At 51.3% G+C, this 26,371-nt stretch overlaps 6 protein-coding genes across 6 annotated transcripts; 3 read left to right on the forward strand and 3 right to left on the reverse strand.

Annotated features, from left to right (window-relative positions):
• On the reverse strand, nt 1-2,379 carry LOC128273428 (protein claret segregational). Its single transcript, XM_053011391.1, has 2 exons — nt 706-2,379; nt 1-636 (listed from the first exon to the last, which is right to left on the reverse strand). The coding sequence occupies exons 1-2, from the start codon at nt 2,377-2,379 to the stop codon at nt 1-3; spliced, it is 2,310 nt and encodes a 769-aa protein (XP_052867351.1).
• A 615-nt stretch (nt 2,380-2,994) lies between these two features.
• Nucleotides 2,995-4,405, forward strand: LOC128272943 (mediator of RNA polymerase II transcription subunit 21). Its single transcript, XM_053010832.1, has 2 exons — nt 2,995-3,585; nt 3,686-4,405. Exons 1-2 carry the CDS (start codon nt 3,544-3,546, stop codon nt 4,058-4,060), a joined length of 417 nt encoding a protein of 138 aa, XP_052866792.1. The 5' UTR covers nt 2,995-3,543; the 3' UTR covers nt 4,061-4,405.
• Nucleotides 4,406-4,711: 306 nt separating this feature from the next.
• On the reverse strand, nt 4,712-11,960 carry LOC128269879 (histone-lysine N-methyltransferase SETD1). The gene is made up of 5 exons (XM_053007283.1): nt 11,925-11,960; nt 11,713-11,845; nt 11,034-11,301; nt 5,507-10,976; nt 4,712-5,434 (listed from the first exon to the last, which is right to left on the reverse strand). The coding sequence occupies exons 3-5, from the start codon at nt 11,291-11,293 to the stop codon at nt 5,261-5,263; spliced, it is 5,904 nt and encodes a 1,967-aa protein (XP_052863243.1). The 5' UTR covers nt 11,294-11,301; nt 11,713-11,845; nt 11,925-11,960; the 3' UTR covers nt 4,712-5,260.
• A 158-nt stretch (nt 11,961-12,118) lies between these two features.
• LOC128272304 (cytochrome b-c1 complex subunit 6, mitochondrial) lies at nt 12,119-12,964 on the forward strand. The gene is made up of 3 exons (XM_053010085.1): nt 12,119-12,236; nt 12,358-12,480; nt 12,549-12,964. Exons 2-3 carry the CDS (start codon nt 12,391-12,393, stop codon nt 12,720-12,722), a joined length of 264 nt encoding a protein of 87 aa, XP_052866045.1. The 5' UTR covers nt 12,119-12,236; nt 12,358-12,390; the 3' UTR covers nt 12,723-12,964.
• A 121-nt stretch (nt 12,965-13,085) lies between these two features.
• LOC128274648 (rabankyrin-5) lies at nt 13,086-25,925 on the reverse strand. Its single transcript, XM_053012909.1, has 7 exons — nt 25,735-25,925; nt 24,924-25,244; nt 24,435-24,850; nt 16,045-16,179; nt 15,738-15,976; nt 13,499-15,661; nt 13,086-13,426 (listed from the first exon to the last, which is right to left on the reverse strand). Exons 1-7 carry the CDS (start codon nt 25,736-25,738, stop codon nt 13,291-13,293), a joined length of 3,414 nt encoding a protein of 1,137 aa, XP_052868869.1. The 5' UTR covers nt 25,739-25,925; the 3' UTR covers nt 13,086-13,290.
• LOC128274649 (uncharacterized) lies at nt 18,216-24,250 on the forward strand. Its single transcript, XM_053012910.1, has 3 exons — nt 18,216-18,892; nt 23,570-23,802; nt 23,899-24,250. Exons 1-3 carry the CDS (start codon nt 18,811-18,813, stop codon nt 24,112-24,114), a joined length of 531 nt encoding a protein of 176 aa, XP_052868870.1. The 5' UTR covers nt 18,216-18,810; the 3' UTR covers nt 24,115-24,250.
• Nucleotides 25,926-26,371: the final 446 nt, after the last annotated feature.

A 26,371-nucleotide genomic window follows, 5' to 3' on the forward strand; every position in this document is an offset into this window, starting at 1 on the left:
TTAGGCGCTGTTGAGCATCTTATTTTTGCGTACCTTTTGCATCTTGCAGGAGTTGACCTGTGACGCGAAACGCAACGATTTCACCGTCTCCGTCAGGCAATCCTGAAACGGTGCGACGTTGACAAACATGAGCGTCTTCGAGTTACCTCCCAAGCTGGGCATCAACAGGTGGGTCAACTTCGAGTTACGGTACGGCACGTGTTCGTTGCGCTGGACAAGCGCCAGAATCACGTTGCTCAGTTCGCTCAGCGAGCGGTTAATGTTTTTCGTCTCGTCCATCCGCGTGCTCGTTTTCGGGCTTTCCGAGCCGGCCAAATCGACCAAATTCACCGACCCGACACACGTTTCCCCCTTCACCGGGTGCGTGCCGATCAGCGTGATCTTCGTGACGGCGTGCGATCGCGAGGAACGCTCGTTACCGGCCGTGGCTGCCGTCGCGCGGTTCATCTTGGCAATGTTCATCAGCTGATGGAGCCGGCCCGGTGACGTGACCGTCTCCTCGATAATGTTCGACACGTACACCTCGGTTTTACTCTTGGCGCTCGCCATCTTGATCTCCAGCTCCTTCGTCATGCCGGTCGTGTCGAGCAAATCGTACAGTATCTCGTTGTAGATCTCCAGGAAATTGACGCGTATCTGCGCGTGATCGGGGAGGGGTGAAATTAGTATTAGGATTATGCTCAGTTAGTTAGTTCCGGTTCCTACCTCGTACTCCCATCCGAAGCGTCTGTAGTCGGCGACGGCGTTAAAGATCAGATCGATCGTCCGGGGGATAACGCCCATGCTGTCCGGTACCCCGTCCATGGTGTAGGTTTTGCCGCTGCCTGTTTGGCCGTACGCAAAGATACACACATTGTACCCGTCCAGGGCGGACTGGACGAGGGGCGAAACGTTGTCGAAGATGTCTTCCTGTTGGGTGCGCGAGTGAAACACGTGATCGAAGCTGAACTCGTACCGCTTATTGCTACTGTCCATGGCCACCAGCTCGATCGACTGCTCGTCGAGAAATTTCCAGCAGCACTCCAGCCGATGCGCTTCCGATGGCAGTGGTGGCCGCACACGACAAAACACGCGAATATTGCCCCGCAAATCCATTACCATGTTGTGCAGGTCTTTGCGCTCGATGTTCGCATGAAACAGCAGCTCCGCGTTTCGCTGGTTCGTTTCCTGCAGGGTAAAATTCTCTTCCTCCAGGAAGTTGGCCTTATCCTCGAGCTCCTTCAGCAGTCGCTTCGCTTCGACCAGCTCGCTGTTGGTGGCAGCAAACCTGTCCCGGTATTGTTTTAGTTCCGCTTCCGTTTGCTGAAGCGACGTAGTGAGCTCCTGGTTCGCTTGATCCAGCGTGTCCCGTTCCTCTCGAACCGTTTGCAGATCCAGTTGCAGCTCTTCATGCTGCTGCTTCAAGTCGTCCAACTCACGGCTACAATCGTCGTATAGCTCCTGTATCTGCTCGCGACTGGCATGCTCTTCGTGAAGTTTCTCGTACTTCTCCAACAGAACCTTATGTTTCTCTTGCAGGTTGGCAAATCGGGCCTTGTAGTCGTAGGGCGGAATCCGTTTGGTCATCGTCTTACTGGGCCCCTTAGGAGCCGCGCCGCTTGCTTTCGGACCATTTGTTACCGGAACCACCTTCGAACTTCCGGCGCCGATTTCTCGCCTAACGGGTGCGTTGGTTGCCTTGGTGATGGGGGCAGCCTTGCGCAAAGTGGTGACTGCTGGAGCGTTCGAAGGAGGCTTTACATTCTTATTACAGGGAGTTTTGGTCAAACCGACACGCGATGGTGGAATCATGCCCATCTTCGTCATCTTCGCAGGAACACCGGAGCTACCATTGGCCGACGTTGGTTGACGTTTCAGGCCAGTTGTTGAGCTGACCGACGATGTGGTTGTTGCTGAAGAGGCAGTTGATTCGTTCGGTCTTCTGGTGATGTCACACGCCGAACGACTTCTTCGCATTAATCCGCCACCTCCACCACCACCTCCGCCACCACCTGCGCCTCTTCCTAGACCGGTGTTGGCACTTACAGGACGCACCAGCTCACTGTTCGTCATCATTGCCACCGTCGCAGCCGTGATGTTGCCCGACTTCGATGGGATTGTGCTAAGCGCCGACACATACTTGGGACGATGGAAGTCGATCCGGTTCAATTCCGTCGCTGACCGGCTGCGACGTAGTTTGGCACGGTTAAAGCCAGCGGCTTGGTTGGGCCGCCGCGGCTCCGGTGAAGTTCGCATTTTTACGGCCAACATTGTCGAATTGTTACCCATGGGTGGCAGATTTAGCAAATCTCTGCTCAACGGTAACCGTGCATTGCCGGGTAGGCTGAGAGGACCCGTCGGTTTCTTAAGAAACGAAGGTTTCGGTATTTTGGAATCCATCGTCACTGTGCAGCGCCTCCTGCGTTGGTTGTACGCGTCTACAGGTGTATTTCAGCAAAAACCTCAGATCGTGGATAACTTCAATAATCTGTCGTCCAAAACTTTGCTTTTCGTTGGATAAGAACAATTTTTAACACAAAAACGAACGTAACAACAATGATTACTGGGATTGTTTTGCCCACGAGACGTCGAACACAAGCGCGCAATGATTTCGGTTACGCACTCTTTGACTGTTGCAAATTGAAATTTGCTGAGCACCTCTTTCGGTCGCTCACCGTTCGCCCGGGCGCGTCATCTTTTGGATCACGTATTTCTCATCCTTCTCGGTGCGCTTCGGAACATTGCGCAGCATACGTTAAGAATGCACTTCAGCACACTGTCTATTTTTCTAATTTTCCCATTACGTTAATGACTTGCTTTTTGATTCCGGAAGCCAAAAAGTTGTTCAATAGCTGCAGTTCGATGAATAAATCGTGTGGTGCTGAGTGTCTCTCGACCTCGAGTCACTCAACCGGCGCATATAAACGTATAACATCCATCCTCCGGAACGGGATTGTCAAAGGGGGAAAAAAATCGCCCTTGTTGATTGTTGCCTTGAATGCACAAGCAGCAAACCACCCCAAGCGAACCGCAGCCCAGCCAACGCAACGCACCAACGCCAACGCCACCACTCCTAGCGTTGGCCCGTGAAAGGTAGTGCGCGGAACACACGGACGCATAATTCGGCTAAAGTCGCATTCTCGGTCGTTGCCACCGCGGAGAGCCGTCCGTCGGATTCCAGTCCGTTCGTGCGCTACTCATTGTTTCGGAACCGGAGGCAACCCGCAGCAGAACCGCGCTATGTCGTCGTGTGCCGTCCACTGATCTCGATTGTCAATCCGACAAAGAGGAGCAAACCATCCCAAAGAGACACGGAACTACTGTGCGCCGTTTCACCGACGACGAACCGACAACTACCAAAGCGGAACGCAAGGCACACTCTGTCGGGCGTCCGGACTTCTGTACCCTTTTTCCCGTACTTCACTGCCCACCCGAACCCAACAGAAACCGTGCCAGCTGCCCTTGCAGAAGGCGTAGCGGTTTGCTTTCTTTTTTTCCTTTTTTCTACCTTTTCTTTTCTTCAAAACCGTCGGAAAGCTGGATTATTCAATAGTCTTCGAAGCGATGGCTGACCGACTAACTCAGCTACAGGACACGGTGAACCAGGTACCCATCATCGACGGAGCCGTACCGTTGTACAACGGAACCGAGCCTTCGGATTTACATTTTACCCCGTTTGCTTTCATGCCCTCTACCCCGGAACCAGCAAGCGGAACACTTTTGCAACAGCATCGGCATTCTACAACAGTGCTCGGTACCGAGCAAGTTCGCCGGTTTTGAGCGTACCGGATCCCAAACGCCTCAGCAGCAAATCCAGCCGCAGGAAGACTACCCGCAACTATTCTCCACCCTGATCTCACGGTGCGCCAAGGACATTGACACACTCATCGAATCTCTGCCGAGCGAGGAGAGCTCCATCGAACTGCAGGTGCAGTCCCTGCAGAGGCTCGAGGCCGAGAACAAGGAGTCGGCGGAAAAGCTGGAGGAGGTCGTACGGAAGGGCGAAATGCTGCTGGAGAAGATTCAGGCCGCGCTCAGCGACATCGCACAGTCGCAGCTGGACATGCAGTACTCGTCCTAGGAGGGCGTCCGCTGAATGTGACTGCTTCCTGCCTGACGAGGATGCGAATCATGTTGTGTGCAATGTGAGCTTCCGGTGTGCTAGATATTTAGTCAATTGAGAAACGATTTTAGCCACATTTAGACATTCGAACGAACAAGAAGCAACGTGCAGTGGTGCTTCTAGGGATTCGGATATAAGAGGGAAAGCTCGCTGTGCTCTACCTTCCGCTGCCGATCGACTTTGTTCGGTGGCTCTGGTGTTACCTCTTGCGGCGGCGTGCGGTTCATGTAAGAAATTCCGTCGATGGAACAATGTAATGTAAAGAATAAGGATGAAATGTACTTCTTATGATCATCGATGTTTGATCACTATGACTTCTTATGACCATTGACTTGTGTGAAACGGTGAAAGAAATTCAAAGCAATGCATTATAACAGTATTGCGATTAACTGCATCGTGCTTCCTCTGCAAAGTAGGCTGGACCGGATTGCAGGCCATCGATTCGATTTAACGAACTTTGTACGGTGTTGTCGAACAGCGTAGAAAATAATAACGGATAAAAAACAAAAAAAAGTATGTCCGCAGCTGAAAACATTTAAGATGAACCGTTACGAAACCGTTTCTTAAATAACAACCACATAGAAAGCATAACACTGTGTCGGAGTATCTTTTATAGTTTAGCGATTTGTTCGTTATTGATTTTAAAGTATTTCACTAAACATACTGGTTTAATTTTAGCTATCGTTCAAAGATTAAATCTCCTTTTCAAATTTTATATTATATTTCACACTTTCGCCGTTTTTAAACTGATTTACGTTTGTCCGTCTACGCGCTATTGCTTCACTTTCTACATTCCAACCACGAGACGGCGTGTGTCGAGACGAAGTGAACATTTCATCAGGAAAAAGGGATAACAAATGATGAAGATGAAGCTTAGCGTATCATACAACTGAAGGTGGGAAAACCGATAAAAGCGAAGGACAACAGGGCTAAGCATAAGCAAAAATGGCTATAAATCTAACCTGAGGATGTAACCGCAAAATGGCGCAATAGAAAATAAAAGGCCACAACAGACCGTAACAGATGGACCAAGAGTAAAATGTAGCATAAAGGCGACGATCAAAGGATGGTGAAATGCGCGCCTTCTAATTACACGTAATATTTTATACATATATACAAATGAAGAAATGGCGAACGAACGATCTCGCCAACCGTTGCTTAGTTGAGCGTACCACGACAACCGGCCGCACCGCACAGACAGGGAATCTTCTCGTCCTCGAGCGGAAACTTGTAGTCGTAGGTGATTTCCTCGTTCACGCCAATCGGTTGCTTTGAGTAGATGACAATCTTCTTTTCCGACTCGATCGTGATAACCTTCGCATAGCAGTTGGGCTGTGGGAAATGCCAGAAAGCAGCAGGTCAACAGGGTATGGGGTTGTGGGAAACAAGTGAAGTGGAACTCACGTTGCAGCTGTGATTGATGAAGCGCGCCAGATTGCCACACTTTGTCGCATCGATGATGGTTTCCATATCGATGCGGAACAGGTACGAACTGCCGATACCGATCGCTTCGTACTTCGTTTCGCGCAAATCGGCCACCGAGGGGCGCACCATTTGGCCGACATATTCGATCACCATCTCGTCGGCCGCGATGGGCTCCATCGCGAACAGGCCCCAATCGTGGATGGCCGATTTTGCGAACTTGAGCTGCTTCTTGCGGAACTTGAGCTGATTGAACTTGAGCAGCTCCGACTCGGTGCTGGCCCCGAAAGCATTCAACAACCGGCGCTGATTGGAGCGTGCTTCCCGCGAAATTCCCTGCATTTTTGCCACCGCCTTCGCCAGCTCCAGGTTTGCACCGGCCACGTTGCTAGCGGCCGCCGCAGTCGTACCCTTGAGATGGTGGTACTTGTACTTGGCCTTTTCGCGCGCATCGATCTTATAGTAGCCCTCCGTTCGGGCGCTCCCCGTGCGGTGCTGCTTGATGTCGGCCAACGATCGATCTACCGATTTGTCCTTCTTCCGTCGCTTCATCGCGCTCGGACCAGCCGACGCCGCTAGCAACAACGCCGGCTCAAAGCTCCTATCGGTGCCGCAGTGGTCGACCCAATGGGTCGCATTCAGCCAATAATTGTTTGCATCGTCCAGCAACAGAAGATCGTAGCTCTGGCGGATGTACTGAATGTCTTCGTTGTCGATCCCGCGCGTCAAGAAATCGTACAGCAACGCCATCTCCGTCTGCAGATCACGTGACCGATACTTCGGAACCGGGACGAATTGCTCGAGAGCGTACGGAGGAACAACCGGAGCATCTGCCCTGACGAGGCCGTGCAACTTACTGCTGTCCGTGCGTTGCTTTCGGTCTTTGGCGGGAGCTTTCACCGGAACCACATCAGCTCTCTCGATCGGAAAAGCGGCTCCATTCCCTGTCACGAGCCCATCGCTTTGCTTAGCCACCAAGGTAGATGACAAAGGCGCTGCAGGCGTCGCTGAAACCGCGGTCTCACCCGGCGCAATTGCATCGTTGTTATTCGTGTACCCGTGATCGTGGGCCAGAGCATTCTCCGACGAAGGTGCATATTTGTTACGCGAATTCGAGGCCACAGGCGTCGAAGAATCGGACTGCGGGTGAGGTGACGAGGACGACGGTGAAGCAGACGGAGGCAAAGAGTAGCAGTGATCGAGGGCCACCTGGCTGGCCTGACTGGAACCACCGTCGGAGGAGGTTGGTGATGCTTTGACCGCTCGATGCACCGTTTCGCCGTCACCGAGATAGAACTCGCCCGTCGAGGTAGGAGCGTTGGCACCGGAGTGGTGGAATAGTTCCGGGATGAGATCGCCGGCCACCGTTGATGAGGGTGGAGTACCAGCGAACGGTGACTCGGTCATGCTGCTACTTCCCGATCCCGATCCTCCATTAAGCTGACTCTTGGCACCACCACCCTTTCGTCCCTTGGCAGTGGATTTGGCGGACGCTCTTCCGCTACCGGGCGTTCGTTTGCGCTTCGAGGACGATTCAGGCTTCACAGCAGCCGCTTGGTCCAACGAAAAGTCCAGTGGTGTCGTAGGATCTTTTCGTTGAAAGTCACCCAACCCGAGGCTGGCGCCCGGGGTCGGTGGCGGTTGCGAGAGACTCGGCGTGACCGGATCGTCGAGGCTCGACATTTTGTTGCCGACGAACGAGAGGGTTGCTTTTTTGGGAGTAATGTCCAATGAACCCGTGACCACCGGGGCCAACGAAGGTTTGCTCCGTTCCGCCATCCTTTGTGCTTTCTCTTCCGCCATCCGGACCAGTTCCTCCTGGAATTCTTGGTCGATCTGCTGCAAATACTCGGCTTTCCTTCGACGTTTCTCCTGATATTCGCGCTCCTCGTCCGAATCACTGTAGATACGGTCGGACACCGCGTACGATGAAGAGCCCTGTTTCACTGGAGTTTCATTATTGTTATTACTGGAGATTGGAACGACGGTGGCATTATTGCTGCTGCTGCTGCTGCTGCCGCCATCCACCACCACCTTCTTTGGCGATTCTCGGCCGGGCGTCCGCGGAGGTTTCTCGTGCTCATCATCCATTAGCAGCATCTCGTCTCCTTCGGAACTCGGCGACAGATCTTCGTGCAGTTCGTGCAACGAAAGTTGCGGCAGTTGGGACGGGTCAATGGGCTTCTTGCTCGGTGAGTGGCGCGGACTGCGTTCGGGACTTCGGCGCTTCTCCGTCGACATGGGGGGAAGAATTTCTTTTCGTGGTGGACGAGTAACCTCGTCATCCGAATCGGAGTCGGAGTATATCTTGCCCGCAGGTTTACCAAAACCAGCAGCACCACTGGCACCTTCTTTTAGCCTGAAGCTGGGCGCCGATCGAGACGGCGCCATCGTGTTACTTCCCTGCTGCTCGTCACTGTCCGTGTCGGAGTAGATGCGATTGTCGCGGTGATCCCGACGTTGGCGCTTCGTCGAACCGTAACGACCGACAGGCACTGCGTCGGTTTCGGAGAGCGACCCCGAGTCAAGACTATCGTCCGAATCGCTCCCACTCGACTCGTCCTCGCTACTCGACGTGAACGATGAAACGCTCGGCATACGTTTGTCGTGAATGCGGGAACGCGAAGCATCGACTGCCGTTGAAGCATCCCCTTGACCACCATCAACCGCTGCGGTGGATCCCTGCGTGGGAATTGAAGTCGATCCCGTTGTCGTTGTGGTGGAAGGAGCCGCCGATAGGGAGTTTTCCTTTTCCGAATCCGAACCACGCACCATGTCTTCCTGATCGCTCTTCCGCGAGTCTTCGTCCTGTGGCACCGGGCTCGCTGGTTTGCGAATGCGTCGGAAGGAGGGCATCTTGGGAATCGTCGCTCTTAGCCCGAGACCGACGAAACATCCTCCGTTGCTATCGAGCGTGTCGTACGTTTGGCTCAGCAGCTGATTGATATCTGGCGCTTTGTCCGCTTTCGACGAACCGGAAGATGCTGCTGTCGCTCCGGCGCTGACTCCGGCGCTGGCTCCGGCGGCGTTCGCTTGAATTTGACCATCCGTTTGGCCGCTACCGAACAGTGAACTTTTCGCTCCTCCTTGGCCCTTGTGTTTGCGTTCTTCCTCGTCCCACCAGGCTTCATATTTTTTAAAAGCCGTATTTTCAATCATCTTTTTGTTGAAATCTTTCTTCAGAATCTGCTTCAGTTCGGCCACGACACGCTCGATTACGGAATCGATCACGATCTCTTGGCGATTGCGCTTCGTGCCTCGAGCACGTTCCATGGTGCTGCTCCCGGCCATTACGGTACCACCCTCGGCACCGTACGGATCATCCGACGGATAGGCGCCTGTGTTCTTACCCGCCGAGTAATACATGCTGCCGTATGGTGTACCCGCAAACAGGGGAGCGCCCGGAAAAACCGGAGCCGGATAACCGTGGTGATAACCGGACGCGCCAGAGGATGATGAGTGTTGCGCGTAACTGTAGTAAGGGGCCGTTGGGTAGAGGTACGAGAAACTACCTGGAGCACCGGCATCGATGGGTGGTTCCGGTGGTGGCGGGGCCGGTGGTGCAGGTTCACTGGGCAACGGTGGCATCGGAAGCGGAGGAGGAATGGGAGGAGCCAAAACGACTGAAGACTTCGAGTCTTCCGCCACCGGCAGCGCAGGTCCTGAGCAGCTTGGCTTTTCCATTTCGGCAGCACTTACTGCAACTCCCTGCATCGAGACGGACGGTGGTATGTCTTCGTCCTTGGCCAGAATCTCGTCATCGCTCGATGAAATATCACTCGCACCTTCCTCCTTCAGATTTTCCACTTTCAACGGTTTCGGTGGCGGTGGTGGTACCTCTGGTACTGCCCCGTCTGGCGGTGGCGGTGGTGGAACGACACTGCTGCCGTCCACCGGAGGCAGCGGAGGGCTTGGAGGCCGATCGGCGATGCTTTCCGGTGGTTCCTGCTTTATTTCCGGTTTGCGGTCTTCGTCCTCGTCATCGCTGAGTTGCAGAAACGAAGCGGCCCCGAAAGTCTTCTCCTTAAACAGCATCGCTATTCGCGTGTCGAGATCCAATGTGCTGCCACTGTCGTCGTCCCCGGACGGGGGAATTTTCACCTTCATGTCCACCGACGAGGGGGGAGACGGAGGCACAGGTACTGATGGGGTTTTTGTCGCGGTCGCCGATTTCGACACGGACGGCGGTTGAGTAGCCGCTGGTGGAGCTGGGACTGTCTCCGAATCCCACAGCTCACCATCGTCCATGAAGGTTTTCGGTAGCGGTGGCGGTGGCGCCGGTGGTTTTGCTACACCATCCCAATCATCCTCCGGTGGCGGAGGTGGCGGTGGGGCTGGTGCTGGAGGTGGGGCCCATTTCGAAGCGGAGCTTGTTGAAGAACTGGCACCAGGTGTTGTTGTTCCATAGACACTACTATCGTGCACCGGGTAACCGTACGTTCCGTAATCGGAGCTACTGGCGTACGAAGCGCCATAATAATCATAACTCGACGCTTCGTAACGGCCGGTGGCCGTGTACGCCTCTCCAGTTTCGCCGCCATACCATTCGCGATAACTTTTGGTGCGTTTCTTCGAATCCCATTCCCGATCACGATACTCACGGTCCCGCAAACGGTCACGGTCACGCACACGCTCACGATCCCGCTCTCGATCTCGCCGCTCGCGGCTTCGATCCCACTCACGGTCCCGATCACGATCGCGCTCCCATTCACGATCACGCTCTTTCGCGGTGTCCCGATACCGATCACGTTCCTTGTCGCGCTCGCGATCCTTCAGTCGCTCGCCGCCCTTGTGATGGTGATATTTCCGATCCTTTTCGTCGGAGTACTTCGCATTGTCACGACTGCGGCTATCGTCTTCCCACTCGTCGTAGTGACTCCGACTCGCACTCTTCTCCTTGCTGTAGTAGCTCGAATCTTGGCTGTTACCAGCGCTACCGGAAAAGTCGTCACCATCCCACAGTTCCGTGTTGTCAGCGAAGGTGGTCGACTTCTTTTCCCATGGTTCTGGCGCGTGTTCCGGTTCGGGCGGTGCCTTCGAGCCTCGGTAGCCACCACCGGCGGCTAGCGGTTTCACCGTCGATGGTGGCACTGCTTTGGGTGGACAGGGCGACGGTGGTGGTTGTGGTTTTTTTTCGTTCGTTTTTTCCTCCAGCAACCGTTTACACTGCTCCCCGAACGGATCCTTGAACACATTCAACACCTTTCCCATGACGGACGTCCCGTTCAGCCGTTCGACGCACGACTTTGCCGAACGAACCTGCTCGAACACGATCCGTGCCAGGCCGAGGTGCTTGTTCGTCGTCGGGTGATAGTAAATGTACAGCTCGGTAAATGTACCACACTTGGTCAGCATATCCGTCAGGAACAGTTTATCGATGTTGTCATTCAGGTTCGTGATCGTAATTTCAATCGCCGGCGGTTCTCCGATGTAATGCTGATCTATTTTGAACCTGCCAGAAAACGGAGTTCAGTACATTCGGTAATTTTTACATGCAAACTGGGCATACCTGGGCACCGGAATATCGAGCGGTTCAACCCGGGACCGTATTCTGGCCAGCGGGTTCCGTGGATCACGCGGAATGACGGGCGGATGGTTCGCATCTCCCGGCACCACTCCATCGTAGCGGTAAACCTTCGGTGCGCCCTTGTGCAGGAACGGGTCGGCCAATAGTTTAAAGTTTCGCGCGCCTTTCTGCTGCCCAACGTTGTTGGCGCCCGCCGCCCCGGGAGCACCGGCCATCGCTTTACTTTCTATTGTTCCATTCATCGTTAGCACTAAACGTACGAAAAGATACAAAACAAAAAGAGTTTCATCCAGCTGACGAGGAGTTTGTTTATAGTTTCACCCATTGACAGTTTCACAGAGAAACGCGCGTAGAAACAATATTTCTGACAATTGTCGATTATGTTGTTTTCTTTCACAACTTACACACACACTCCTTCATATCACTCCTCAAAGTTTTTCTTATCAAACCTAGAGCTAAAGTAAGTTAAATTTTTGTATGAATCCTACAGCAAATAGTCTATGCTTTTCTAACCTCAAAGAGATCAATTTCCCCTTCGACCACCAAATGTCAAAATACGAGCCAGCTTCTTCGTGCTGGTGTCTAGGGGCCTTACGATGGGCGAAAGGGGATCCAAAACAGGAACTGCGAATATCATGAAATTATTAACATAAATTCTTACCGGGCTGACGACGATTGCCTTATTGCTTTTCCAGATCGCTCCCGAGATGCGTGGAAGCGTCGTTTTCAGGCGCAAATATCGTCGGTACGGAGAACAAACATAGTCCACAACAAAACAATCACCCCGCAGAGCGCTGCAACGAGAGACGAAACATAATTTAGCAATTGAGGCGCGCGGATGTCGAATCTATTGGATCCGCGGGCGGTACTTACTGTAGCAAAGCCTCCCACTGACGACGGCAGTAGTTGCCGCAGACAAAACGCACCAATTGCACACTAAAATCGAAAATATCTACAGAAGTGCCCGGAGTGCAGTAAGAATTGGCAAGCTTTGCTACGCTCGCTCACCTACTGTCAGAGAAGGCTGAGGTGTGTGGGTCTTCGGTATCTTTTTCACCGGGAAACCTCGTGCTTGAAGCAATAAAGACAGCCCTGCGGCTCGCGGGTGACAAAACAAACTCCCGTCGGCACAGTCAAAAGTCAAAAGTTATATCATCACCTGGTAGTAACTTCGGCAGATTTTAGGTAATTCCAGCCCACGAATGTGGGTTAATTGTGCACAACCAGTCGGTTCCACTCTCCGACATTAGATCAGAGTTTGGCGAGACATTCCGAAGTGAGGTAAAACACTGCAAATTCGTTTCAGACTCTCCACCCGCAGGCTTCGAACGACCGCACAATGGCTGCTAGGAAATGGTTCGCATCCTTGTTTCCCTCGGTGAAGGCACAGGAAGAGGAGGATTTAGTTGATCCCCAGGCCGTTCTGAGGGTAAGATCAAAAAGTCTTTCCACCATTATCGAGCCTCAGTACTTATGCGCTTTTTGTTCATTTCACAGGAAAAGTGCTCCCAGCATGGCCACGCTCCTGTGTTGTGGGAAAAGTACCAGGCATGCAATGACCGAGTCGGCGGACGTTCTCAAACCACCGAAACCTGCGTCGAGGAGCTGTTCGATTATCTTCATGAGCTGGATCACTGCGTTTCGAAGACTTTGTTCTCCAAGTTGAAGTAAAATGGCGAAGTCGACGCAATTGAGGCGCAGCAGTACATTCAACACACTCGGTTACCATCGGAACGGCGAAGCTTTCAGCGTCAGTAGTGATGAACTATCGTGTCTTTCGACTACGGAACATTTGAGATGGCGCCAAATATAACATCAGCCCGCTACCAAACAAGTATCGCAGCGCGCCTCGTCGGGAAGATGTTTGTTTTTCAACGGAAAATATAGTAAATAAAACTAAGTTTTCAAAACTACTCCGATGGTTTTCGTGGCCGCTCCAGTGATATTAAAGGTGAGGCAGTATACTAATTAGACGCATCGTTTCATTTTTCTTATACGTTTTGATAATGTGACAACGTATTCGTTTGTGTCGTGTTACATGTATATAAATAATCTGTCCAATAATCGTAACGAAACGTTCATTAAATTGTGAACCAATAGATGGGTGAAGATAAGCCGGTCATCTTTGACATGCCACAGTTCCGGCCGACTGTCGTTTGGCCCCCTTGTTGGCAGGGAAGTTTGGATTTGTTCGGGAATGAAATTCAGAGGACACATTTCGTACATCGGCTTCCTCGCTTCAGACACCGCCACTGCCAATCTGCAACACTTCGAAGCACACCGAACACACTCGCACCGGTTTGTTGATGCCAAACTTGATGATGGGCACGTCGTTGTTCGAACAACGGCTGCAAAGATTACGTCCACAGTGACGGCTGAAAAAAAAACACAGAATGGATGCGGTTAGGTGAATCAAACGTGCGAACGTCCCGCGATAACGACCTTACCAGTGGTGCTTGCGCATGGTAATGGAAAATTTGGTGCCACATTCTTGGCACAACTCGGACGTAGCCCACGGTGACTCCTGTGGCAGTTCGTCCAACAAACGGTTCAGCAGCTGGTTAGTGGCCAGCTTAAAGTTGAATATCGTCAGTCCTTCCCGATTTTCCGCCCCCAGGCAGGCACCGTTCTTGACCAAAATACGGCAAAGTTGTGCCTGACCACGCATGTACGCCAACAGTAGCGGTGTATTGCCCTGTAGGTCCGGATTGTTGATCGGATACCTTGGCATACATTCGAGAAACAGCTCCAAAATAGCGGCCGCCGTGTTGTCCTTCCCGCAACGGCATAACTCGTGCAACGGATTGCGTCCCTTCATGTTGACGGCCTCCGCGTTCAGTTCCGATTCAGTGAGCAGTTCACGTACGACCGCAATGTGCCCCTCGCGTACCGCTATGTGCAGTGCGTTGTTGCCATCGCCGTCGACGGCATCGAAATCGGCACCATTCTGAAGTAGCGCTGACACGGCACAGACCGTGCCCCGTTCGGCTGCGACGTGCAGTGCCGTTTTCTGCGTAGCATCGCGATCATTCAACCGTGCTCCGGCCAGAATAAGATTACGGATCAGCATTTCCTTCTCGGATGCGGCCGCCAGATGTAGCGGCGGTGTTTGGTTGACGTCGTGAACCCGCGAGTTTACGTCCACATGAATGGACAGCAAAAACAGGACCGATTCGAGGTCGTCCCGCATGATCGCCAGGTGCAGGAAGTTACGTCCACGTTGATCGATCTGCTCTGCCGCATTCGGCAGGCGCTCGAGAATGTTTTTCGCGGCCTTGTTGTTGCGCACCTGGAGTGCCGCCGCAAACGGTGTGTTGCCCGATTTGTCCCGTATCTTCAGATCGATGCCCGGGTGGCACAGCAGAATGCCAATGATTTCCTCGTGCTGATTTTCGATCGCAATATGTAGCGGTGTCTTGAGGTCGCAGTCGATCGCATTCACGCTCACGAAGCGCCCATGTTCGATCAGCGTATGCAGAACGTTCCGCAGTCCCCACTGACAGCACAGATGCAACGGGGACGCTTTGTCCTTTGCTTCGTCCCCTCCCTGGCCCTGGGGGCCCGGTTGACGGGGCGAATCGAGATCGCAACCGCTGCGGATGAGAAATATGGCCGCCTGTTCCTTGTTCTCATCGATGGCCCGGTGCAGTAGCGTTTGCAGACACCCGTCCGGCCCCGGGCCCCAACAATCGGTGTCCACACCGTGACGGACCAGTACTGACGCTATCTCGTGCTGCTCCGATTCGAGAGCACTCCACAGTGGACAGTCACCCTTGTTGTCGGGGGCACTCAGCGATACGCCCCGACTGCACAGCGCATCCACCACCTCGACCAGCCGGCAGTGGATGGCCAGCTGTAGCGGCGACTCCTGGTCGGCGGTCAGCGCGTTCATGTCTGCTCCCTGACTGAGCAGAAAGACGGCCGTCTTTGCATCCTCTTTCAGGATCGCCTGGTGTAACAGCGTCATATCCTGCCCATTACGAGCATTCACATCCGCTCCGCCCTTGATCAATAGCGGAACCAACTCATTATAGCCCAGGCACAGAGCCAAACTCAATGGAGAGTCACCGAAGGCGTTCTTTAGGTTGAAATCGATCGTGTCGGGATTGTGCTCACGATGCTCGATGAACGCTTCTACCACCGCCGCGTGATTCTCTTCGACCGCATAATGAAGGGCCGACTTTAGTTCGGTCACTCCGGACTGCACGTTCGGCGGGGCACCCTTCTCTAGTAGGGCACGGGCCAGATTGGCTAATCCTTGCGATGCGGCTACGTGTAGCACCGTTAGGCCTGATCGATTAATGTGGCTGAGATTGCAGTGATCGGTGAGAAAGATGGCCGATTCCTCGAGCTGCTGCTTCGCCAGCGTATGCAGCAAACTGTCACCCGTCTCCGGATGGGTAACATTTGGACGGGCACCACGCTCCAGTAACCGGCGGGCCAGCTCGAACGGTGGCCCGTCGGTGTGCGGTGGAATCAGGGCCAACTGTAAGGCACACTTTTCATCCTTCGTACGTACGTTCGTGTCGACGCTCGGAACACTTTCGCTCTGCAGCAGTTCGTCGATCATTTCTGTGTGCTGGGACATGATGGCTACGTGCAGCGGGGTGCTGCGGGAGGGCAAGAAACGAAAAAAAAACTAATCAGGAAAAACCGAAGCCCAACATTTTCAGCAAAATCTCTTACTAGCCCTTGCTATTCTGCATGTTCGGATCGGCTCGCTGGGAGAGGATTTGGCGGCCGATACTAAGCATGTCGCGGTGCGTTTCCGAATCGGTGCTACGCTCCGAGTACGTACAGACAAGGTGCAGAGCCGTATCGGAAGTGTCTCGCGTCGCCAGATCCACGTTGCATTTCTTCTCGAGCAGAAACTGGGCTGTGAAGCTATCGCTACGTTTTATCGCATCGATCAGCAGCGTGTTGCCCTGTGAAGGAGACAAGGAGTTCGCGTGATGATGGGGCGGGTTAGCAACTAGCTTTCGTGTCTACTTACTTCCAGGGTATAAGCGTTCATATCGGCACCGCCCGTTTCCACCAGGGTCTGCGCGATCGCCGTGCTCCGACCCATCAAGGCTAGGCCCAGCGGTAGCTGGCCTTGGGGTGAAAGGCTGTTGACGATTTCTGGGAGCTGGGGATGGGAAGGAAACCTTCGTTACTATTGTGATACTGTTTCATATACTTAAACTACCTGGCATTAAGCTAAAAGACACAAAAGACCTTTGAAATTTGACGTTCAAATTGGAACCTTTTTTATAGAAGCAGTTTTATCGATACATACGATATTCGACAGTTATGGCCGTGTTGTATTATAGAAATAAAGATATAAAAAGTTTGTGTAAGAACCGCAGAAAAAAGAAAAACCAATTGTATTACGTTTTCTACGTCGGTCGGTTCCCTTAGTAACATTGCTTAAGACACACATGGGATTTGAGTGCTTTTAGGTTGCGTACATAAAAGCAACACAAAAGTTGGGATCAGCGCTTTGACGAAGCATAAAGCGTGACAACAATTGTGTCATCATGCGTCCGTGGCTGATCGTGTTCCGTAGCTTCGAAGTGTCACTCTTTTGTGTAAATTCAAATGGGAAAAATGTGTCTGTCTTTTGACCGGCGATCGTGTCGAAGCTGTTAAAGAGTGCATACCAGTCCCCGACAGAGCGTCTCCAGTTGAAGAAATATTTTAACAACTCTTTCATTTATCATTCTTCCGATGTCCAGATAGAGACTGTTGTTTTCCGGAATGCATTTGTAAAATGTCCGATAACTCACAGGGCGATTATTCGAAAACAAACCAAAATAAACTGCCCGATGAGTAAACATCAAAAATCAATTAAATGTTGGAATGTAATAGACTTTGCGTTTATTCGCAGAACAGCAGCTTAAATTCACTCAAAACTGACAGGAACCAGCCATTAAGCGTGCAGGAAGTTCATACGCGATTTTGCAATGAGGAATATTGTCACTACAATAGAGTGAGGATTTGCATCAAATATTTATCTTTCTCAGCTGCTGGAAGGCCTATGCGTTTGTGAGCATTTCCCGATAGAATTCGAATAATTTCCAAGGCTCGCTGACCTTAAAAGTTGCATATTATCGATAGGTCAAGGATGGGCGGAAGGACTTGAACGACAGATGACAAGAATTACAAAAAATCAGCATCGTCGGAAGGCCGCAGAACCGGCACTGCTACGCGACGGGCGGTCGAAACTAACGTCACTTATCACGGGCCACAGCGACGGCCACGCTCCGAGTGCATTGCACTGTGAAGAAAACTTCTCTCTCCTAGGTTCATCGTCGGCCAACATTCGGGAACCGGCTGCCTTTGTAAGCACCGTTTATGTTTCCTGCTCCGTTGGAGCTACACTGTTGTCGCCGGTGGGGCGATCTTTTCCTTTTTTTTGCTTTCTCTCCATTCCGAAACCATTTCGCCAAGCTTTCGATATGCAGCGGCCTGCTGAATCATCCTCTCTCGGGACGTTTCTCTCGCTCTCTCTCTCTCTTGGACCGTCGTTGTAATCGGAATTTCCGTTTTGCTCGCTTAAGGCACGACCTACAGCGCCAAGCTGCGGTTCCCTTCTGCCGGTTGGTCAGCGGCGACGGATCTCGCGGCGCTCGCAGTTGTTGGTTAGCTTTCGCGGCGACAGCATATTGTTGCCGCATTGTTGTGTTGCTCTTATCTACGGGCTTCACACACGTTCGTACTGATTTCGATAAGCGCCTATCGTGAAAGTGCGTGAACGACGACGACGACGAAGGCAGCAGAATTGGGAACGCGAGATCGGAGCATTCGCAGCCCGATGTACAGCCCGGCCGAAAGGGAAACAAATAAGCGGTGTTCGCGAAATTGGAGCAGCATTTCGTCCTGACTTCGGCTCATGATCATCGCGCGCCATCAAGAGTTCTAAAATTAAAGTCGGCGCAAAAAACGAAAGAGAGTGCATCACCAAACGCGACACGCGCGTTGTGAATGTGAATTTGCTGCTGTTTGTAGCGTCTTGGATCCACCCTTCGTCGGCGCTTTCCCCACCTCTCAAGACGCTGAGAGTGGCCGTGACCTTGTTAACTTTCTGTATCCACTGGCAGACAGTATTGGGGTGGTTGGCGTTTGTTCCCATCGATGACGGTGGATGGAAGCTTCTTCATTTAAATGCCTTCATTCTCCGCGGGCTTCTTTGATGAAAGTTTTTGGAGAAGTTGATTGTCGATTGCCCGCAACTCCATCCCGCATCGTTCAACAATTTGAACTGCCATTGTTTTCGTGTCGATCGACGTGTGTGTTTACGTGTGTGTAGCAGCAGGCTGGTTCCCGGAACGAGAAAGTAGCACCCCACAGAGGAAACAGTCGTTTCGGGAAATCGCAAACATTCGAGACCGTGACGCCGCTTCCGCTCCCAGTCCGCAACGGTACATCCTCTTGCAACAGAGACGACGAAGGCCCTCTGCCGTGAAACAGTGTGCAGCATTGTTTTAACGGTTTACTAGTAGCCGGACGCAGTGCTAACGGGAACCGACAAGCCCTCTATGGTGGGAGAGGAGGTTCCCGCGAAGTGAGACGGGCGGACGGCACAGATCAACTTCTCGAGACAGGCAGCGATCGCGGTGTCTGCAGTCGAACAAACCGACATTCGCACCTACGGCGAGAAAACATCCGCTGAGTCGCGGAATTGCAGTGATTTGGGGCTGTCTGCCTCAGAAAAAAGCATTCGAATCCGACCACCGCTTAGTTTCTCCCTGCAAACAGACCGACCTCACCACCCCTCATGGAAGCTCTCAACCGGTTCCGGTTCAGGCCGTTGGCCGTGGTGCTGTTGGTGGAAGCGTTACTTCTAATATTTATTACAGGTAATTATCCTTCGTCTCACCGGTTTGCCACCACGGTGGCCAGCGCCGGAGGCGGTGATGAAGCAGAGCCAAGAACAAGCCAATACAGAGCAACACAGGAAGGTGGCGCGATTGGATCTTGACTTGGAAACAGTAAACTCCACGCACACGGCGGCGTAACACTTACGAGAAGAAAAGGCATTGACTTTAGGCACAAGGGAACAGTGTGGCTGTCGGTCATTCCGGTGGGAGTTGCGGAATTAAAACATTAACCAACCCGGTACACTTTGCACCGCACTTTCTGCAAACAAACGGCCAGATGCTGTGCAATGGGCACCGCCGTGGTCTTCCTTTCCATACGCGGCGGTGGCGATGATGATGTTTTCAGATGCCGGATGCCACCGCCACAATTTGCGGCGTGGTGCTATGTGTGTATAATCACTTTATTGGTGCTCGTGCCCCGCTGGCCACCGCTGCCAGACCAGAACAAGATTGCACGGAATGGTTCACGGAAGGGAATGTAGATCACTCGGAGGGCGGAACATGCGACCCTCGAGTGTGCCGACGAGAATTGCGCGATTATGATGCGTAGCACAAGGAAGTGTTTTGCGGTGATCCGATTCATTGGGATTGTGTTTGTAGAAAATGGTTTTGCTCTCCGTGGATCGATTCACTCATGCGGTTGAATGTGTTGTTTATGCGATCGTTGCATGAGACAACCATTTCCGACTGCCACAAGCAATGAAGACTCACTAATAAATTTGCTCACAATCAAAAGCGCGATCATCGTTTCGATCGAAATGAATGATGCTTTAGTGTAGGATCTTTACGCTTGGCCCGACAGCGTGTTAACCGCCGCACGCGAGTGTCATTAAACTAGCTTGAAGAAGACTCGCAACGGCATTAGCATATTTACGCGGAAATACAAACTACAGCCTTGTGCCACAACCTTCGACCACATGTCGCTTCGGAAGGTCCACTGTCGACGCGATATCGGGCGCTTTAAAGGCTTGACCCCGAACATTGATAACGAAAATCGGATCGACTAGCGATGAGGCGAAAATTAATTCCATCGGCTGTTGCCCTCGAACGTGGCGAATTCATTATGATTTCGTTCATCACTTTTGGGCACGCGTTACACTTTTGGGAAGATCATCCGCTTTCGACCGGTTAAAGGTGTGAGCCAAGTGTTAATAACGTTACGTGTCTTCCGGTTTGCTGGTTTCTTTCCAAAAGAGAAAATTAGCACCGAGGACGCTACGTTATCTTGACCGCACACGTGTGTATCGTTTCGATTGCCCACTAATAAATAGCTGAATTTTAATTTCAATTGCCGCTTCATAAAGCACCTCGCCCTGACACGCTTACCTATTAGAAGGCACACGTGTCTCACACGTCTCGGTGAACTATTCGGCTTGAGTCAAATTATTGGAGGCATTGGAGTCATGCACGGGAACACAGAAATGGAAGTAACCACATGTAGGAGGTTCGATTTTATTACCCACGTTTATCGTCGCCCCGTGACTCATGCGGCTGCAGAGTGCGTTACTGCGGTGCGATAGTTATGGCAAGTGACATCATGGGATGAGAATGATCCGCCCAATTCATCCGTGAGAAGCGGAGGCGAAGGTTCCCAAACGAGTACTGCTAAAAATGGGACACACAATGGAATCCACTTGTGTGCCAGTTTTGGAACCAATTTTCATTGTTTTTCTGAACAAATCAATTTCGATCTGCCTTCCTACGAGTTGAGTACTGAAAAAGTATTCGTTTCCAATTAAATTTTCTCAGTCTGTTCCTGGACTGCCACTTTTCAACTGTCTGTGTCTTTGACCTTGCACCCTTAACGGGCGCACCCAACAAGGAGCCAGGCTGTTGTGTGCAAAACTTTCCATCGATCCAATCCGAGAAAGTTGCCGGACGCCCAACTACCGTCTCTTCGAAAGGGTGCACCAGGTAGCGAACTGACCGACTGCACTGGGTATTGGAAAGGCTGTGGCGTGCTACCGCTGTGTCGCAGGCAGTTTATGCAGAAAGACTGGTTTTTGCTGCTACAATCCGAGGAATAGCGAGACTTCCGCGGCACCGTTCGACCCGACTGCAACCCCCGAGTGGAAAGAGGTGCCAGTGACGCACATAGGACAGAGCAAAGCGTTGATTATAAGCAATTGTTGCACAGTAGAGAATGCAAGTGTCATGGAGACATATTTCCACCGGCCAGTCGGTCAGACGTTTGATGCGTCGGTTGTTAACGGTACCGCGTGATAGTATTAGCATTAACCATAACGGTAGCGCTCCAAAAAGGGCCACGAAACAAGGCGATGTGCTGTGTAAAGGAGAAGATCGTAGAGCGCCACTGACCGTCAACCCCATTTATGTTTGCCATGCTTAAAGTGGGACAATTAGGGAAATGGGTCATAACCTGCTTGCACTTGACGCGCTGGTGTAAAGAGTGTGCAGAGTGTTTCAGTGCTGTGGTTCGGGGCGATTCTGTACACAGGCCTCCCAGAGTGGATAGAAGCAAATAGGCGCCATCGGTGAAAGAGAGACGTCTCGACTGTCGCAGGTCGCTAACCGCCGCGGGCTTACAGGGAAATGGCCAAGCCCTTTTATCCTGATGTCTAACCGGGCAACCGGGAGGAGAATTCAATTAATTTGATTAAATTGGAGCACCGCGTTGTCGTGCGTGGTTCTACGTGAAGCAGTATCACGCGGAGTATCATACCCTGTTCCCTTGGAGCTGCCCGTGTCCCTAGTGGAGCGTCATGTAACCAGCCTAAGGTTTGCACTCAAATCGCACGCCAGTCAAACGACGGTTCCGGTGGCTCCGGACGGCTTCTTTTTCATTTAAGGACCCAAAGAGCATGATTCATAGACAACAAGTCCTTGGGGGCTGCTACTTGTTGCTTAAAATTTAGCTTTTCCTGTTCGTTCCGGACAGCGAGCCAAATACTCGCGATGTGCCCCGAGTGGAGAAGTTACACGCGAAATAATCGGTTCGTTAACACCAAAAACGTGGTTGGGTTTCTTATGCCCTCGCTCACGTGCTCTTAGTCTCAGTCACACAAGGTCCATTGGCACCACTCCGAAAGGAAGGAACCAAAAACCGTCATTGGACGTCATCCCCTTGTGACGTCACGGACAGCAAGGCGCAAGTGGATACACACACTGGCAGTCTGGCAGAATCGTTATCTCTGTATGGCCGTCATAAGTGTCGCCTGTCTGGCTGTGTGGTTGGTTGGTTATTGCTTAAACCCTCTTCTGGATCCCGAATCATGATTCGGCAAGGGGAGGTGTCTTCAGTTCTTTGGCTGCTCTAAGTGTTTCCAACAAGCGCGGCGTCTCCGGAGCATAAACAGTGAAGGGCTTTGCTGTTGATCAGATTCCATCTTTCACTTTCTCGCTCTCGCTCTGAACTGAACCGGAAGTACATTTAGGACGACGAGTTCGGGAAGTGGCCGAAGAGCGAAACCTCTTGTGAATGACGATACGCAAACGGACCATGGGATAAGGTCGATGCATGCAATTCACGCTGGAAGCATTCCCGCATGAAGCGTGTCGACCATGTATGTCGGCCACTTGTGCCATCCTAAGCGAGTGAGTTCTTCGAACGTGCTCCGGGCGGAAATGTTGATATTATCGACCTCCAACAGCCTCTCCATTTGTCTGTGCTGGTCGGCGAAGAAGCAATCGGTCTAAGCGGGAGCATCCATGAATGCAGCAGACCCAGAATGCAATCGTCATTCACTGATGTTTTCGAGTCCCCATACAGAGCGCAAGTCTGTGAAGAGATTTTTGTGCATTCATTCATCTTAAGTTCTCTCCACGAACGACGACCTCAAGCCGGGTCAGGCATGCTAAGGCGCACAGTAAGTCGTTCGTTTTCTACACTGTTTCTTTCTGCGATAGAACTTTTTAATCACTCACGCCTGGCTGTATCTTGAGCACGAGAGCCATCGTAATATGAACCGATAGTGATGGCTAAACAAACAGTAAAACAGTAACACAGTCGGGCCTGGGGCGGGCAGTTTTTCGAGTGTTTTGATGCCTTTCCTTCGGTTAGGCTAGCTGCGCTGATAAGTGTTTTGGCTACGATAACAGACTGTGTAGTGTTTTCGGTCGACCAGATGATGAATATTTCAACCAGCAGTCGGTCGCACATTCGAGCTAATACAGTCAGACATGAATATTGATGATCGTTTAAAGCAATGCGAATTTGAATTCCGAGATAAGGCGTAGTATTGTGTTTAAGAAAACTTTTTTCAACCTTTGCCTTTTCGATAAGACGCGCTTACATTTTTTACCGACCAACGAAAGTGGTATTGCCAGTTCTGTGTTTCAAAAATCATAAATTAGCAAAATAAGGCAACCCCGATTGGTAGCCTGTTTTTGTAACAGGATGCGAGGAGTAAACTTCCAAAGTTGCATTCCATTATGAAATATCGTAGAAAGTAAGATTTCACTTTCACACCCATCATCCGCGGCAACTCCATTCGCAAAATGCAAATTCCGAACACGAATGGTTTGTTTTTTTTACATCTTTCCTTTCGCTAAATGAGAGGTGCGCATGGAGACACCGAAACCGAACTGTTGACCCAGCCTCCCATTTTTGGGGCTCTTGTGTGCAGCTCTTTCTTTGCGGTTTGCTTCATGTTCCGTAACTCTTTCTCGGGCTTTGTTACAAATATCTTTCCACAGAGTTTAACGGTGTTTCTGCGATAAAATGCTACCGTTGCACAGTGGCACCTCCGAGCCGGCATCAGAACAACACCAAAACGCAGCTTTGTTCCAAATTTGACGAGTCCGACTACTACACGGTTGACTGCCCCTGGTCCACGATGTGCGTGAAGCGAATCTTCAAGCTGCAACTTCTGAAAGCCGAGCAGGAAACGGTTAGTCGAGACTGTGCGCAGCAGAAAAACACGGAACAGGTAATAAGGGTTCATCACGTCGGTCTTTTACCGGCACGGATCACTGATCATTTGCAAACTGTTGCTCTTGCATGTCTCCGCCACCTTTTCTGCCAGGTTTATAAATCTGGCGCGTGGATGCCGGAGCATAACATCGAGGAGCCGTACACGGAGGGCTGCCAAACGATAGACGACTCCACGTACTGCTTCTGCCGGGGGTCTTACTGCAATTCAGCCACGACATCGTCCGAACTCAGTAACTATGCAACGGACATCATGGGTGTTATACTAGTATTTAACGTAATGAAGTACGTTAGCAAAATCGACCACTGAGCGTACGCGTCCGGTAGATGTGGTAAAATCTGCCGGCGGATGGCGAAATTGAGTATTGAAGATTGATCGACAGGTTTCAGCAACTGATCGTAATGTGATATTGAAGTGTGCTATCCGAACGATGCACACCAAAAGCTTCTCGTTTCTAAATATTTCGATAATAAACAGAGCTGTTGAGTTGTTCTATGCTTTTTAGTTTTGCGAGAGAAAAATTTAAATTGAATTACAAAAATCCGAAACAATTTTTAACGGTTACGAAATGTATTGGGTATGGAATACTCAACAAGATTAATTTGGGGTGGATTTCTGTTAGTACTTACCGAACCGTTGTTCTCGACGAGGCACAGAAACACGACGTCTTCGCGCAGCAGCCGCACGGCAGCATGTAACGGATGTTTGGTTTTACTCTTTAACATTTTGTACAGCAGTGGGCCAGACATGTGCTCGAAATCCTGCGGCGTCAGATCGTCCCAGTGCGTCGAAATCAAGCCAGAGCAATACTCGAGCAGATTCCGAGCGCCGACATCTTCCGCCACGCAGTAGAACCGCACACAGGAGCGCACTGACACTGAGGAGACCAGCGCCCTTTCGCACAGCCCCATTAGTCCCGGCAGTTTGAAGCGATGGGATGTTTTCAGCAGCTCCAGAGCCAATGAATCGTGCTGCAAGTCAACGACGTCGGTGTAGATCCAACGGAGCAGAGCGTATCCCACATCCGCATCCATATCAGACCAATCTGAAACGGGAGACGCAGGGTGAAGAGTTAGTTTTCGGAAAATATAAATATACCAAAGGCGCCATGCCCATACCTAGTTCCGTTTTGTCCACTATCACCTCCTCTCGCCACTCTTCGCTGCGCGCATTGAGGACAAATTTGTGCGCTGGCATCGATTTGTCCTTGAGCTTGATTGAAATATCGGAGTAGGTCGTCCTGCCGTAAAGCGTCGCGACAGTCATAGCAAGCCGGGAAATGAAGCTGCTGAATTCACCCGACGCGTCATTTTCTCCATTGGATGCGGCCGCTTTGCTGTATTTACGCTCTAACTCGGCGTAATTTTTCTGAAGCTTCGTGTATTCTTCCTTCAGCAGTTTGAGATGTTTCTCCAGCTTGATCGTGTCACTAGCGGTGGCTATAGAAAAGGGGTAACAGATTGTCGTTAGGTTCAAAAGTATAAAATTGCGCGCATTCCTCAGTAGTTCTGCAAACCGCCACAAGCGGCGTCCATAGCGGCGACTTGTTCTCGTTTGTTTATTCCACAGACTCGCGAAACGTCAAAACTCGCTCTGATAACACAAGGCAATCATCGACCAATTTGGAAGAAGAAACGCCCTTCTCCCTCCGCTTTCGTATCACTGCTTGCCCATTCACGGCTGCTGCCTCCCCGTAAGCTGATTCCCGTGCTTGATTGGCGTTTACTTGTCTCGCATGCCACATCCGCAGATAAATGTATTTGCGGCGCATCCGAGTGATGCGGTTAACTCCGTTCCGCGGTGCATCACTAGTAGTGTCGTAAATGTGACGCATCGTAGCCGGTTGAGGAAGCAACAGCGCACACTTTGCTCGGAAGTCCGTTGGCCGCGTGATCCTCCCCTTTGATGCCCGGCCCGGTAGACACTTACCCATCGTTTTCGTGTACACAACTGGACGGTCCGTAATGCGTGAAGAAACCTGTCGCGCGGTGTTGGTAAACGAAAGCCCCTATGGGCACCACAATATTCACAACGGCAGCATGGCTCTGTAGCATACGCTGTTTAAACGATTGATGCGGGTGTTGGCGAGCAAACAAAAAGAAACAAACTCGGAAACTAGCGAAACTACGAGACACAAAACCGCACTTCCGTCACGAATTTCGTCAAGAAATTTCTTCGTCAATTTCTTTTTCTTTTTTTTTTCGTCAATTTCTTCGTCAAGAATTCCCGTCAAAACTGCGAAGCCGAAATGACAGCAAATGTCAATCAGTTAGCAAAGACCTGAACCATTTCGAGCTCATCTGCAAACAGCAAAACTCGACTATGATTTCGAGCAGCAAATAACCGATCGTTAAGTTTAAACTCGTTAAATTTTAAAAAAACAATTGGTAGCAATCTTTCTGAACTGAATTAAAATTTGTTAAACCGAATGCAGAAAGAGTTGGAGCCTCCAAAGAGATTAAGTCATTTACTACAAACGCATCCGTTTGGTTTGCTGGATCGATCTAAATTTAGTGATCAAATGAGGATCGCTAATCACGGTGTATCAATCCTCGTTCCGATGTTT

This window comes from Anopheles cruzii, chromosome 3, assembly GCF_943734635.1.
Source record: "Anopheles cruzii chromosome 3, idAnoCruzAS_RS32_06, whole genome shotgun sequence".
NCBI lineage: Eukaryota > Metazoa > Arthropoda > Insecta > Diptera > Culicidae > Anopheles > Anopheles cruzii.